This window comes from Malurus melanocephalus, unplaced genomic scaffold (genome assembly GCF_030028575.1).
Source record: "Malurus melanocephalus ecotype Western Australia unplaced genomic scaffold, MMel_1.1 scaffold_238, whole genome shotgun sequence".
NCBI lineage: Eukaryota > Metazoa > Chordata > Aves > Passeriformes > Maluridae > Malurus > Malurus melanocephalus.
In genome coordinates this window covers 94,257-106,977 of record NW_026623470.1, presented here as the reverse complement: position 1 = coordinate 106,977, position 12,721 = coordinate 94,257, and the positions used below count along the sequence as shown (strand labels likewise).

General features: G+C 38.5%; 1 protein-coding gene across 1 annotated transcript in view; it reads right to left on the bottom strand.

The window, feature by feature from the left end:
• Positions 1-1,113: 1,113 nt before the first annotated feature.
• Positions 1,114-12,721, bottom strand: part of GPR176 (G protein-coupled receptor 176) — a 28,632-nt gene continuing 17,024 nt past the window's right edge. Inside the window, exons 2-3 of the mRNA XM_057375100.1 lie at positions 5,016-5,268; positions 1,114-4,046 (exon numbers count right to left, since the gene is read on the bottom strand). Of these exons, the coding sequence (XP_057231083.1) occupies positions 2,939-4,046; positions 5,016-5,268 (1,361 nt within the window). The 3' untranslated portion in view covers positions 1,114-2,938. The remainder of the gene's footprint in view (positions 4,047-5,015; positions 5,269-12,721) is intronic.

Sequence of the window (12,721 nt, the reverse complement as noted above, 5' to 3'; positions counted from 1 at the left end):
AAGAAAAAAACCAACCCAAAACTCACTTCTGCTTACCTTTCATGTGATAGCATGACTTGATTTTTTTTTCCATGTTGGACACTGGAAAACATTTTGCCCAGTCGAATCACATGAACAATCCAAGAGACAGCAGTCATGACTCACAGCTRCTACTGTCACTTGCAAAGAGTTTCCTGAATTACTGTTTTCTGATGGCAATTCTAGCAAAGACTGGTTTGTGAATTTTATGCAGACTATTTTATGCAGACTATTTTTTCTATAAAAATATGTGCTTTTGTGAATTTTTTCCACTGCTTTTAAACATTCACATGGATAAAGTGCTGAAAGAAGGACTAAAAACATTCTCAGCTAATTCTTGAGTTATYGAAAACCACCGTAATTAATTCCTTGGTGAAGGGTTTCAATGTCTTTGCATACAATATGCTAAAAAAAATTACAATCAAGTTTTTACATGTATTTTTGAAAGAAAGTGGTATTTTTGTGTCAACAGTAAAAACCCATCACAAACCCTTTGCTTTCCAGATAGGATAACATGAAATCATATACAATTTAATTCTTTAAATTTATCATTGGTATTTCATTCAACAAAAGAGTTGAAAAGGTCAAAACTAAGTTTGCTTTCCTCAAAGGAGTTCAGATCTGAGTAAACATTTATCCACCTTAAGTAATCACAGAGATTTTGAACAATATCTATCTGTATGTAAGTGAAACATAAATGTTAAACTTAACCAAAATTCATAAGGAAACTACAAYTCCTACTTCGACTTCCAGGTTTTCAAGATTTTCTCAGTGGCATCTGTTCTTTCACTAACTTTGSAAAAACAAACACTCCATTAAATAACTTGACACTTTAAAAAAATGCATGCTGTGGTACTTCTCCACCTCTGCCACAAAAGGACCCATTTTTTCTGGAATCTTTCTGATTCCAGGCAATCTTGTCTGATTTCAGGCAAGCCATGTCTGTCTTCTCATCTCTGTATCTTGGAAGGGCAGCTCAAGCTCCCACCACACACCTGGACCCCTTAAAGACTGTTCCTCACTCCCTAGCTGACAAGCTCTTGAACTACCAAGAAATGAAGTGCACTGAAACCAAAGAGGAAATGGAGAAAAATATATTTTACACACTRATTTATACACTTTTCTTTAAATACACTTTTATTAAAACATTTGTTTTTAATGACTTGTAGAAATCCACCACTGTGGAGCCATCAGCAGCTGGTGACTTTCTTCAAACATGTCAATAGAAGAAAAGGTACATTCTGCTCTAGCAGAATTTTTTCTCACTTTTAAGATTAAATGGTTGGATTTAATAAGTTACTGTGAATTTGTCAAGATCCTTCACCTTATCCCTTTTAAAGTATGCTTTAAAGCAAACTACTTTCATAAACAGACAGTAACCACAGATAAAGGTTTGGCATGCAGCAAAGGGCTGAAATACAGGAAAACCACACAGAGTAAACAAGTTTATGAGACTCCTTTTAAGAAACTACCCACAGAGACAACAGTGAGAGCAGATGAAAGACTACTTGCAAGTGAGTGAGGATTAAAATGGCAAGGCTGCAGTAGTTTTAGGCCACCTAACAGACAGATACAGTTTAATTAAAGTTCACGTTCAGTATAAATGAGACAGTATGTGTGTGATTATGCAGGGAGGCAAGCTGCAGCACAATGCCTGAAGTGTCACAGAAAGGCTGCTGTGCTGATACCAAGGATGGCATGACTCTGACTCACTCAGGAATTGGGCACCAGATTTGAAAGTCTTGTGTTCATACACTGGGTGGCTTACTCTGGGAGCCAAGTGGAGCAGGATGGCTGGTGTCTGTATCTGTGAGGATAGAAGGAAAACCTCTCCACCTCTGGCCATATAGAAAAACAGCATTAATAAACTTTTGCCTTTTGAGGTCTGTCACCAGCTTCTTCACCAAACAATTCAGTTGTCACTGAAACACTTGGAATCYCTGTCTCTGAGTCTCTCTGTGTGAGAGACAGACTCAAAAACTGAGACTGTCATACTCAGAGAGAAAGGCTACTAGCATTTCACATCCATTTCTTTTATTTGCTAGCTTTCCCATAAGAAAACAGCAGAGTGCACCAGCAGCTAAGTTTTATTTCAAGGCTTACCCTTTAGTTATTTACACAATGCATACATTACACTTTAAGGACATTTATTTATGCCCTGTATCACAGGATTCTTAGCATATATATATTTGTTAACTGGAGTCAGGATTTGTCCTGCATGGTYTCCAATCCAGTTTTTACTTAAAACTACAAGTATACGGGATCTTTATAAAAAGAGGTCTTTCTCAGGTTTAACACACATGATGATTGGGGTAGTCTTCACTTTGTGGATGTTTTAAGCCAAAAAACATGGTTTGGATTTTAAAAAACTTAAGATGTTTGGCAGATGCTTGCTAGCTAATTTGTGCAAAAAAATCCAGCAAGTTTTAACACTAATCAAATTTTAAAAATGCGCTTAACAGAAAACAAATGCACTTAATAGTCCATCTTCATTAATGAAATCTTGCTGTGTTTGTTTGCAGGAGAGTAGGACTTACCCATGTTGCATGTCTTCTGCTCTCCATAGGCAATTACGATACTTTGTCCATTTAAATACAGCATGAAGTTTCCCTGAAAACTGACTGCTGTATTTCCATAATTCAGCCATAAAAAAGAGTTCCCAAAACCATATGTACTTTTGGAAGTTAATCAGGTATCATTGTAAGGATTTYAGAAATAAAACTATGAATTTCCATCTTTCGGTATTATTTTCATGAAGTATTTCATATCAATAAGGAACACTTATGTATATGTTTTGTTCATTTAAATTGTATTTGGCAAAAAAATCAGGCTGTAACAAATTTCAACATAATAAAGATCCATAGGATCACACATGTAATAGAAAGTGACCTTCTTCTGTCACTTAAAGCTCCTGCTTTTACTAAGAATCCACCTTGGGAAAGATACTGACTTTATTGTTTCTGCTGACTTTTCTTTCTGCTTTACACTTAGGCAGTTTTGTCTGGATTAGCTCTTCAGGGGTATTCCCCAGAGGAGGCAGGAGTCGCTTCTTATTGTTTCGGTTCTCTGAGAGCCACTGTGGAGGCAGCTCAAAGGGACCAAAACCAAACTGCATGGAATACTTGTCATTTACTGCATCAGCTTCTGTGGGCACAGCTGGGGCCACCTGAGCTGCAGAGTCTGCAATCGTCTGTGGAATAAACCTGTGAACCAAAGTCTGTCCTAGCTCTAAATTGACAGTAGGAATTTCTTTCTGTTGAAAGTCACCAGAGCCAATGGATTTGGTYTCGTTCTCTTCATCTTCCGTTGGCTTGAAGATTTGTTGTTGCCCAATATGAAACATCTCCAGAAGCTGGCTTCCTGAATGGACACTGGGCTCCAGGTTGTCATCTGCAATACCACCGGAGCTGACAATGTTTCTCCTGCTAAACCTGCGGTGCAGCTGTACTATTGTCCCCACTAAGCACTTCCGTACAGATTTGTTAACAGTTAAAAATAACAAAGGGTTGGCCAGCAAAGACACCTTGGGCAACCAAATAGCAGTGAGGAGCAAGAAGACTGAAATATCTGAAATATTGAGTATGGTACGGTAAATCACCAACGTCACATAGGGGACACTGCAGAAAATAAATATCATAACCATAGAAAGCAGCATGACATGGAGCTCAGCTTCACGCTGCGAGGCATATGGGATAGAAACTGTGTTCTGAGGGGTCCTTAATGCAGCTATGATGACTTTTTTCTTCTGGCTGGCGCTCAGTGCTCTGCGAATAAGAATCATAAAGAGAAATACCACAGCCACTGGTACAATCACAGTGGTGATATTATARATGATGACATATATCAGGTGGCCAAGGGAGTAACTCCAAGATTCAGAGCAAGTGGACATGGCATAAATATCAGACACATTGGTCACAGCAAATACAGGAATGCTGGCCACTATTGCATGGGCCCAAATATAGATAACMAGGTCTCGGGATTTTGCATCAGTTATTTTTCTTTCCAGAGGATATAAAACAGAGTAGTATCTGTCAAAAAGAAAAAGAAAAAGATTATAATGATTTTAATGAGCACATCAATTATGAGAAACCTCTCAGGAGCTGCCTGGGCATAACACTCCAAATCCCTAACTGGACTGCCATCTGACTACCATTTTATGAAAGGGAAAAAAAAAAAAAAGAAAAAGGAAATAAAACAAAACAAAACAAAAATTAAAACCAAAAGAAAAAAATAAACACAACAACCAAAAACCCAAACGAAACCCCAAAGGTCTGCCTTTGCACATCTGTTGTAGAAAACAACTGTTAATTTAAATGTCAAGATCACATTTTTGGTGGTGAAAATTTCTGTCAGTATGTCACTTTGGCTGAGGCACATGAATATTATTTTGAAGATTTCACCATTTACTTAGCTGTACACTAGACAGTACATTGCACACAACTCAAAATTTCAAAGGACATGATGGAGGCACATGTCACATTCAAAGGCCAGACTCATTGTTTTAGAAGTTCCTTTATAACAGATTGTTTGCTGGATATTTGGAAAAAGCTGTTGGTTACAAATTACATGTATACATCTACTGGAAGTACACAAAGGTGTTTTGCTTTGCACAAGCTGTAGTTGGCAAGGCCCTGAGCAAAGGCATACTGAACACTGAACATTCTGTGTGCATTTTTTAAAAAAAATGCATCTCAGACATGCACTTCAAATTTCAGACCTTTGATTCATTGTCTGCTTACTACTGGACTACTGCTGTGGACTTTCACGCTCACAGAGTTTTCATGACAGACAGAACTTTTCACACGTATCACTGTAAGTGGTAGGAGTTTGTGCTTTTTGTAAGGCAGATCACATKCTTTCTTGGGGAAATACAAATGATAATTCTGTTCCAGTGGCAACACTGGTGTGCATTACAGACTGTGTGATACCACATTCATCAAGACAAAGAGAGAAAGAAGAAAGGAAAATCCGGGATTATGGCAAATTTTCCCCATTACCTGTCAAGAGCAATGGCTGGGAAACTAAGGATGACCACTGAGCAGAAGACTTTRTGCAGAAACTTGGCAATTCTGCAGAAGAGCATCGTATAGAGCCACCAGCAGCAGTGTGGACTGGCACTAAGAGCAATGTCAAAAGGCACACAGACTAGGCTGGCACAGATCCCCGAGCAGGCCAAATTCATAATGAATCGGTTTGTTACAGATTTAAGCAGCGATGTTCTGCAAGTTGACCACAGCACCATGATGTTACCTGCAAGCAGAGACAGGAAGCATGAAAAAAGGAAAACAGACAAACAAACAACTATCCCCAACCCCCAATAACAATGATCTTAACAGATTTGAATGTTCCCCATTACTGCAAATAAAAAATAATTGTTTGGAGTTTGCCAGGCAGCACTGATTTGAATCATCATACTGCTCAAACTAGGAATTCTGTAATGGCTAATGGCTTCATAAATCAGAAGGCTCAAAACAATTACACCCTAGCTCTCCCCTCCCAGCTTCTGGTAATGAATTAATTCAGGGATTTCAGAGGCAAATGCCATAAAAATATGCCTACCATATTTTTAAATACTTATGTTGGTTCCTGTATTAAATGGTCCATCCTGAGTATTCAAATACAGAAACTGGCTAAAGTGCTCCTATTTTAATAAATAGTGCAGAATTCTTTTTTAAAGATAAAACTACACTAAGTAAATACAAATATAATTAAAATATAAATGTATGTAGTTTTGATCTGTTTGTAAATGGATCACAGCAGCTTGCTTGGTTTTGCTGACCACTTCAATGGCAAAGACAGGCCTGCGTAAAGCCATAGCCAGAAAAAATCTGTCTTTCCCCCCTCACCCAAGAGATTCTCTATGTACATAACATGTAACGAAACAAATGGGACAAGCAGAACAGAAAAAAGAAAAAGGACTTGATGCATGTAACTTCGCAGGAATATACACAGGATGTCACCCACTGTTTTGGATATTCAGGCCCTACACACTTGTTTCAAATAGGATGGATAGACGGCAGTGAAGCATATGTACAGAAAAAAAACCAAACATATTTAGCTCTGTACTAAATATGTACAGTACTTTTCCCTGATCATTGCATCTTATTCCATCCCAATCTCCAAAAGAAATATCATATGACAGCCACAACTTCACTATCACAAATTTCCCTATGATTCTATCTCATACAGCAAGAGCACAATTAAATTTACAAAGCAAATTAAGTGATCTGTTCTTACAGCATGGACCCTTTCTAATGCATATAAAGATACCATAAAACTCACAGGATTTTCTCTTTCCTTTAACAAGGTGTCTTTAGAAAGGTCATAGAATCATAGAATAGCTTGGGTTGGAAGGGACCTCAAAYATCACCTCATTCCAACCCCCCTGCAATGGGCAGGGACATCTTCCACCAGACCAGGTTGCTCAAAGTCCCATTTAAACTGSCCTTGAAAACATCCAGGGATGRGGCATCCACAACTTCTCTGGGCAACCTGTGCCTGTGCCTCACCATTCTCACAGTTAAGAATTTCTTTCTTATATCTAATCTAAACCTGTCCTCTTTCAGCTTAAAGCCATTTCCCCTTGTCCTATCAATAAACACYCTTCTGAAAGTCCCTCTCCAGCTTTCTTGTAGCCTCCTTGAAGTACTGGAAGGCTGCAATGTGGTCTTCCTGGAGCCTTTTCTTCTCCCGGCCAAACGACACCAACTTCTTCAGCCTGTCTAGATTAAGCACTTCAGCCCTGTCATCTATGGAGGCAGGATCTCTACCAGCACAGCTGAGTGGGGCACACATACTCAACATCATAACCTGGTCCCAGCTTTCCAACCCTGACTCCACAAACATTATTGTTCTTTATTTTATTTCTCCTGGAGACACACTGTGCAGTACCACCAGATCCGTCAAAGCATAGTTAGCAGCATACAAACACTTGACAAGACAACTCCATTTATCCTCTGCAGCTGGACAACATGCAAAGTAGAGTGTAGCTTCCCACCTTCAAGCAAAGTTAAATTGTTCTTACTGCAGACCATATCAACAGCCATATGTTGTTGATACTCCACTTTTTGTGACACTTACCAGAAGTTCTTTTGACTTGAAGTGTAATTGATTTATGTGGCAGATTTGTTAGCATTTATGTAGGTTACCTACAAATAGACATAATGAGAGAAAACAGCATCTTTAGCTGCTGATTGAGATATGAAAAAGCAGCTGCAGTCCCCCAACACTTCTCTCTGTTGACGCTATCATTCTTTGCCTTGATTTTTCCTCCAAACCAATAAAAACCCCCAAGCTTCTAAGTGCCAAGTGGAGTTATGGCTATCCACATAAAATGCCAGCAAGATGATATTCTTGTTCACATGGCCAATGTGCATACCAAGAGTCAAGTACCAAGAACTACCAAAAAGTCTAGTTCTGCTTCTTGATAAAACAGCACTCTGTTTCAATAGAAACATGTAATATTAAACTTAAAAATCTACCTCACAGACCACCTATTTTGGTCTGCAGTATTTGARTGTCATTTGGGATTCAGTTCCTCTATATACTGTGTCATGTGTCTTATGCAAATTCCTTTTTGATTGTGACAAAATATTGAGTTACATCTCTACTAGCTGATGCATTTTAAAGGAAGGAATCATCACCTGGTTTTGGCAGATGCCTTGGGCTAGACAATGTATTCCTCAGGCAGTATTCAATCAGTTATATTTAAAGCTTTCTAAGTTGCTAGGACATATTCAGTCAATCAAACCACTTGCTTTCAAAAATATCTCCAACTCTCCAGCTATTAGAAAGTACTCCTAACAGTAATAATATMTTTTACAATACCCTGGAGAGGGGAGAAAACAGGCCTTTTTTRTGTGTTTTTGTTTCTTTGTTTTAAATTAATTCAGATCTTTCATCTAATTTCAATTGCATTGATTTTATAACCTTACTTCACAAGCAAGTTTAATCTCTATTTGAATTAATAAAAATGAAGAATGGAAAACTAAAAGATCAAAAGTGTTTTCATTAATATCAGAAGCCTCTAGAGAACTACTGAGCTACTCTTCAGGGTCTAGCAGAGGAGTTCCATTCAAGACTCAATATTCTCAGCTGTTGAATTACTTCTACAAATTATTTCACATTGTCATTTATACATTAGAGAATCACAAGAAAATGAAATTAGCTCTGGTTCTGACTGATCCTAAATGGGAAGAATGAAGTGTAAAAAAAGTATTGGTTCAAAGGCAAGGAAGAACTCTTTGAATAGACAAAGTCAGAGCYTGAAAGGCAAAAAAGGATAGTGTCCACTTGGGACACTGAAAATTAGTCAGGGAACATGCCTCAGGGAAAAATTCTTGTAAATATAAGTAATTGATATATTAACAAGCTGCTCTAATGAACCARATCAGCTTTGGTATAGTCTGGTAGATCCTTCTGCTGATGCCTTCAAATCAAGTATTTCCCTTCATGCTTCCCAAAGCAGAGGAAAAATTATAYCAGAAACTTTGCATGGCAAATGTAAGAAGCTTTGGAACAAAATCGTAAARATTTTCATTGTTCCTCACTTTTCCCCAGCAACTTCTTTGCATGGAAGAGGATAACACTGTTCCAGGCAACAAGGCAAATCAGCAAGAAATTATGCTGTGAATACCAATTGTGCTCTGAAACTCTTCATAATGTCTAGAGGCTCTTTTCCACTCTCCATGTATTAGTCATTCCCTGATGAACCTGAGAAAAATTTATTCTCCTTTGGTTACAACTATACTAAGCTGTTGCAAAGTGGGCAAAGCTGTCAGGTTCCACCACAGGTTAGTTTCAGAAGGGTTTCTGCTGGATAACTGGTATAACTGGTCTACAGCTACATAACCTTGGATTCAGACTTCCTAAGGGGTTTGCACCTRGGAGGCATCCAGGAAAAGTTGGAGTGAACAAGCAGCTGGAAGATGCAGCATATTGCAATTTCCTGTAAGTCAATACTGCCAGGGACATGAGTGTCATTTATAAACAATCACATGCCACAAAGCATATCCCATACTGCTTGCCAAGTCTCCCCACTAACACAGAAAGGAAAAGCRGATCTTTGGTGTTCTCAGAGAATGAACTGTATCTATATAACACCCTTATAACACCTGACATTATTTGACAATCTTCTCAGTACACAGACTGAGTAGGTCATGAACATCAAGCTTAGAGTAGAATCGGTGAAGTTGGAAGGAGCCGARTGAGTTCACTGATCCCTGCTTCTCACAAGACTGCCTACAACTAAACCCTATGACTAAGAACATCATCCRGATACTCCCTGAACCCTGTCAGGCATGGAGCTGTGACCACTTCTCTGGGGAGCCTTTTCCAGTGACCAATCAGCCTCTCAGTGAAGAACCTCTTCCTAATGTCCCATCTGAGCTTCCCTTGACGCAGCTTGATCGCGCTTCCTCGTGTCCCACTGCTGGTCACCAGAGAGAGGAGATCAGCAATTCTGCTGCCCCCCTTGAGGAAGGTGTAGACTGCAATGAGGTCACCCCTCCACCTTCTCTCCTCCAAGCTGAACAAACCAAGTGACCTCAGCTGCTCCCCATAAGGAGCTTGTCTGTGCCTTTCAMCATTTCTCCAAGTAAAAAAGAGAAATACAAACTATTAAAGGTAACCACTACATGAGAAGCAACTTTTTTCACATTAGAAACACATTTAAAGCCTGCTAAAGTAAAATAGAATTCATTTTATCCTGTTATCATCATAACTATCAACATTCAATAAATCTCCATATACCGACTCTATGGAATGAGATTGAAGATGGTTCTTTCTAGTCATCCCCTACTTTTTTTTGAGAAACATCATAGATAAGCAGCCACACAGTACACTAAGTTGCACAGAAGTACACTGAGAAAGCAAATACAATGATCCACCATAGCATGCTGCCCAGAAGTCCTTCTAGCCTTTATTGTGGTTCAAGTTTACTGCATCTGCAAACAGTAATATTCTTTGACCATGAAATGTTACCAGAGTACATTAGTCTGATTCAGAGCAGCAAAATTACTTTTGCTCCTCTTCCAGTTTGTACCCTCCTTGAATTTCACTGCCAGACACAATGTGTTGATGCAGGCATCAAGAGCTGAGATAGTCCTGAAGTACTAGCTCTTAGCAGTACTTCAAATAATGTGAAGGATTCTGAAAAATACCTTTAACAAGCAGAAGTAAGATCCCCATGGAAACCAGAGGCAGTTATCTAAAGAAATGCATTTGCTTTGCAGTCATCCAAAAAAAAAAAAAATACTGCTCTTTGTCAATTAATTCATAGAACTCAATCCATTAGCTGGGTATGACATTCATCCKACATTTTTGTTAACATTAATCAGTACACAACTGAATCAAAACYAACTCTAGCAAAATCCTTCTCCTCATAAGCTGCTCTCCTCTGCTTGCTCACCTCCCTCCAGAGCAGGTTTCCAGGAATCCAGCCATCCTTCCCAGTAGAGAGCCTCTGTGTACCCCACCCACGCTCCCTAAATTGTTACAGGAAAGGAGCTGGCAGCTTTCTTTATGAAAAAAACAAATCAGGAAGACAAAAAAGGTTAGAAACTAGGCTTTAGCCATAAAATCATTCATTAAAAACAACTAACTGAAAAAGTCACAGTTCCTGTGAACATGATGAATGGGAAAAACTCCTCTTGTTGGAACACCAGAGTGATTACATCCCCAATTCTCCAACTCTATTACTGCTTCTCAAAGTATTTTGAAGAAGGTGTTTTTCAAAGAACTTACTCTGTTAAAAGACAAACCACACTCCAAAACAGTGGTTAATTGGAAACTTTTTTGGCAATACATGACAGGTAGCTGTCAAATACTATTCTTATGTTAACACGTATGTTTACCTATTCATCTCCACAAAGAATATGGATAGATCAGGATACATTCTGGCTTACACAGCTTGAAGAAATGTGTCAGTTTATCACAGAATCACAAAACGGTTGTGGCTGGATGAGACCTCTGAAGATCATGTGGATCAAGCAATTGTGCTCAAGCAATGGATGAAYTCTTGCAATTCTTTATAATCCTTATTTTTTAAAAAGGTATAGCCCGTGAAACTGATGGAATAACCTTTACAGATGAAAGAAGGCCATAAAACTAAAACAAAAAGTAAACTTTGTGAAACCTGATCCAACCTTTTCTAACATTTTAGGTTCCAACTAAAAAGTTCAGTGATAAAATAACCAGTTTGTGCATATGTGCAACCAAATGTTTTATATCCAAAATGAAGTGTCTCCTACAAATGAACTACCTTGGAACAATGTTTGCTGCATGCAAAACCTTTTCCTCCCTTCATAAAACAGGCAAATGCCCTAATTTTTAGACATTCAGCCCATCTATTGCAACAAACCAAGACATGTATTACTTGTATTCATCTTCTGTACTTTTACATTTCTCACTCACTTCTTCCCTTTTGCCTTCCTACAAAAACTACCATGTCACCCTGATTGGGAATGCTTGGATGACACATTTATGTAATTTCTCCTCTCTTGTACTGACTCATCCACTGTCAGCAGGTGAAAATGATTCGTATCTCTCTATGCCACATGGAAACAAGCAGAAACTAACAATAATCCAGCAATTTCTCTTGACTTCAGAAGCAGCAACAAAAACATATGCCAAATATCTATAGTGATTTCAGCTCTTCCATTAAGGGACTAAAATGTGTCCATTTACAGGTGAAAACCCTTTAGGTTGTACCTCCATTGCCTGGATGCAGTATTTTCAGTAATAACTATATTAGTCTCGTTACCTTAAAAACAAACATGAACATACTTTGTACCCTTAAGAGAGAAYATTAAGAGCAACATAAAGTTTGCATATTTTAATGGTCTCTCAAATGGTCTCTCAAAAATCACTATGACAAATCCAAAAGGCCTTCCAAGACAGCAATGACAAAGAAAAAGCTCTTGTTTATTTAACTACAGGGGTTTTGGCATACTTCAACTTGTGACCTTAATAGAAGAAAAAGTAATGGATYCTTTCCTGAGCCATTTAGGGATTTGTGTCTGGACACCTGCAACAGAAATACTAAGATCAGTCTGAATGAAATGCAAACAGAAGCAAATATGTGTGAAGCATCAGCAGAAACTATAATAAAGTAAGAATGCTTTATTAAAAGAATGTTAAAAGAATGSCATATGTGAATAAAACAAGGACACYCCTGACAGCAATTCTTAGTAACAATATTAAATCAGATAGAGGCAGTACAAACCAGTTTTCCTTTTTTTTTTAATCTTGGTCAATCTAAACTGTAGCACACAAAAGACTAAATTCTTCCTTATCAAAGTGGTTTTGGTAACTTTCAGATGAAACCTTTCAGAAGCAATCAAAGATTTCGTTTTCCTCAACCACACATTGGTTTTTATATGGACATTTTAGTTGTTTCACAGAATGGCTGGAGTTGGAAGAGACCTCTGGAGATCATCCAGTCCAACCCCCTGGTAAGGCAGGTTCACCCAGAGCAGGTTGCAGAGGATCACATCCAGACAGGTTTTGAATATCTCCAGAGAAGGAGACTCCACACTCTCTYAGCAGACTGTTCCAGTGCTCTGTCATCCTCGAAGTAAAGGAGTTTTACCACATATTCAGATAGAATTTTCTGTGATTCAATTTGTGCCCCTTGCCCAGTCACTGGGCACCACTAAAAGGAGTCTGGCCCCATCCTCTTGACAGTCTGCCCTTAAGATATTGG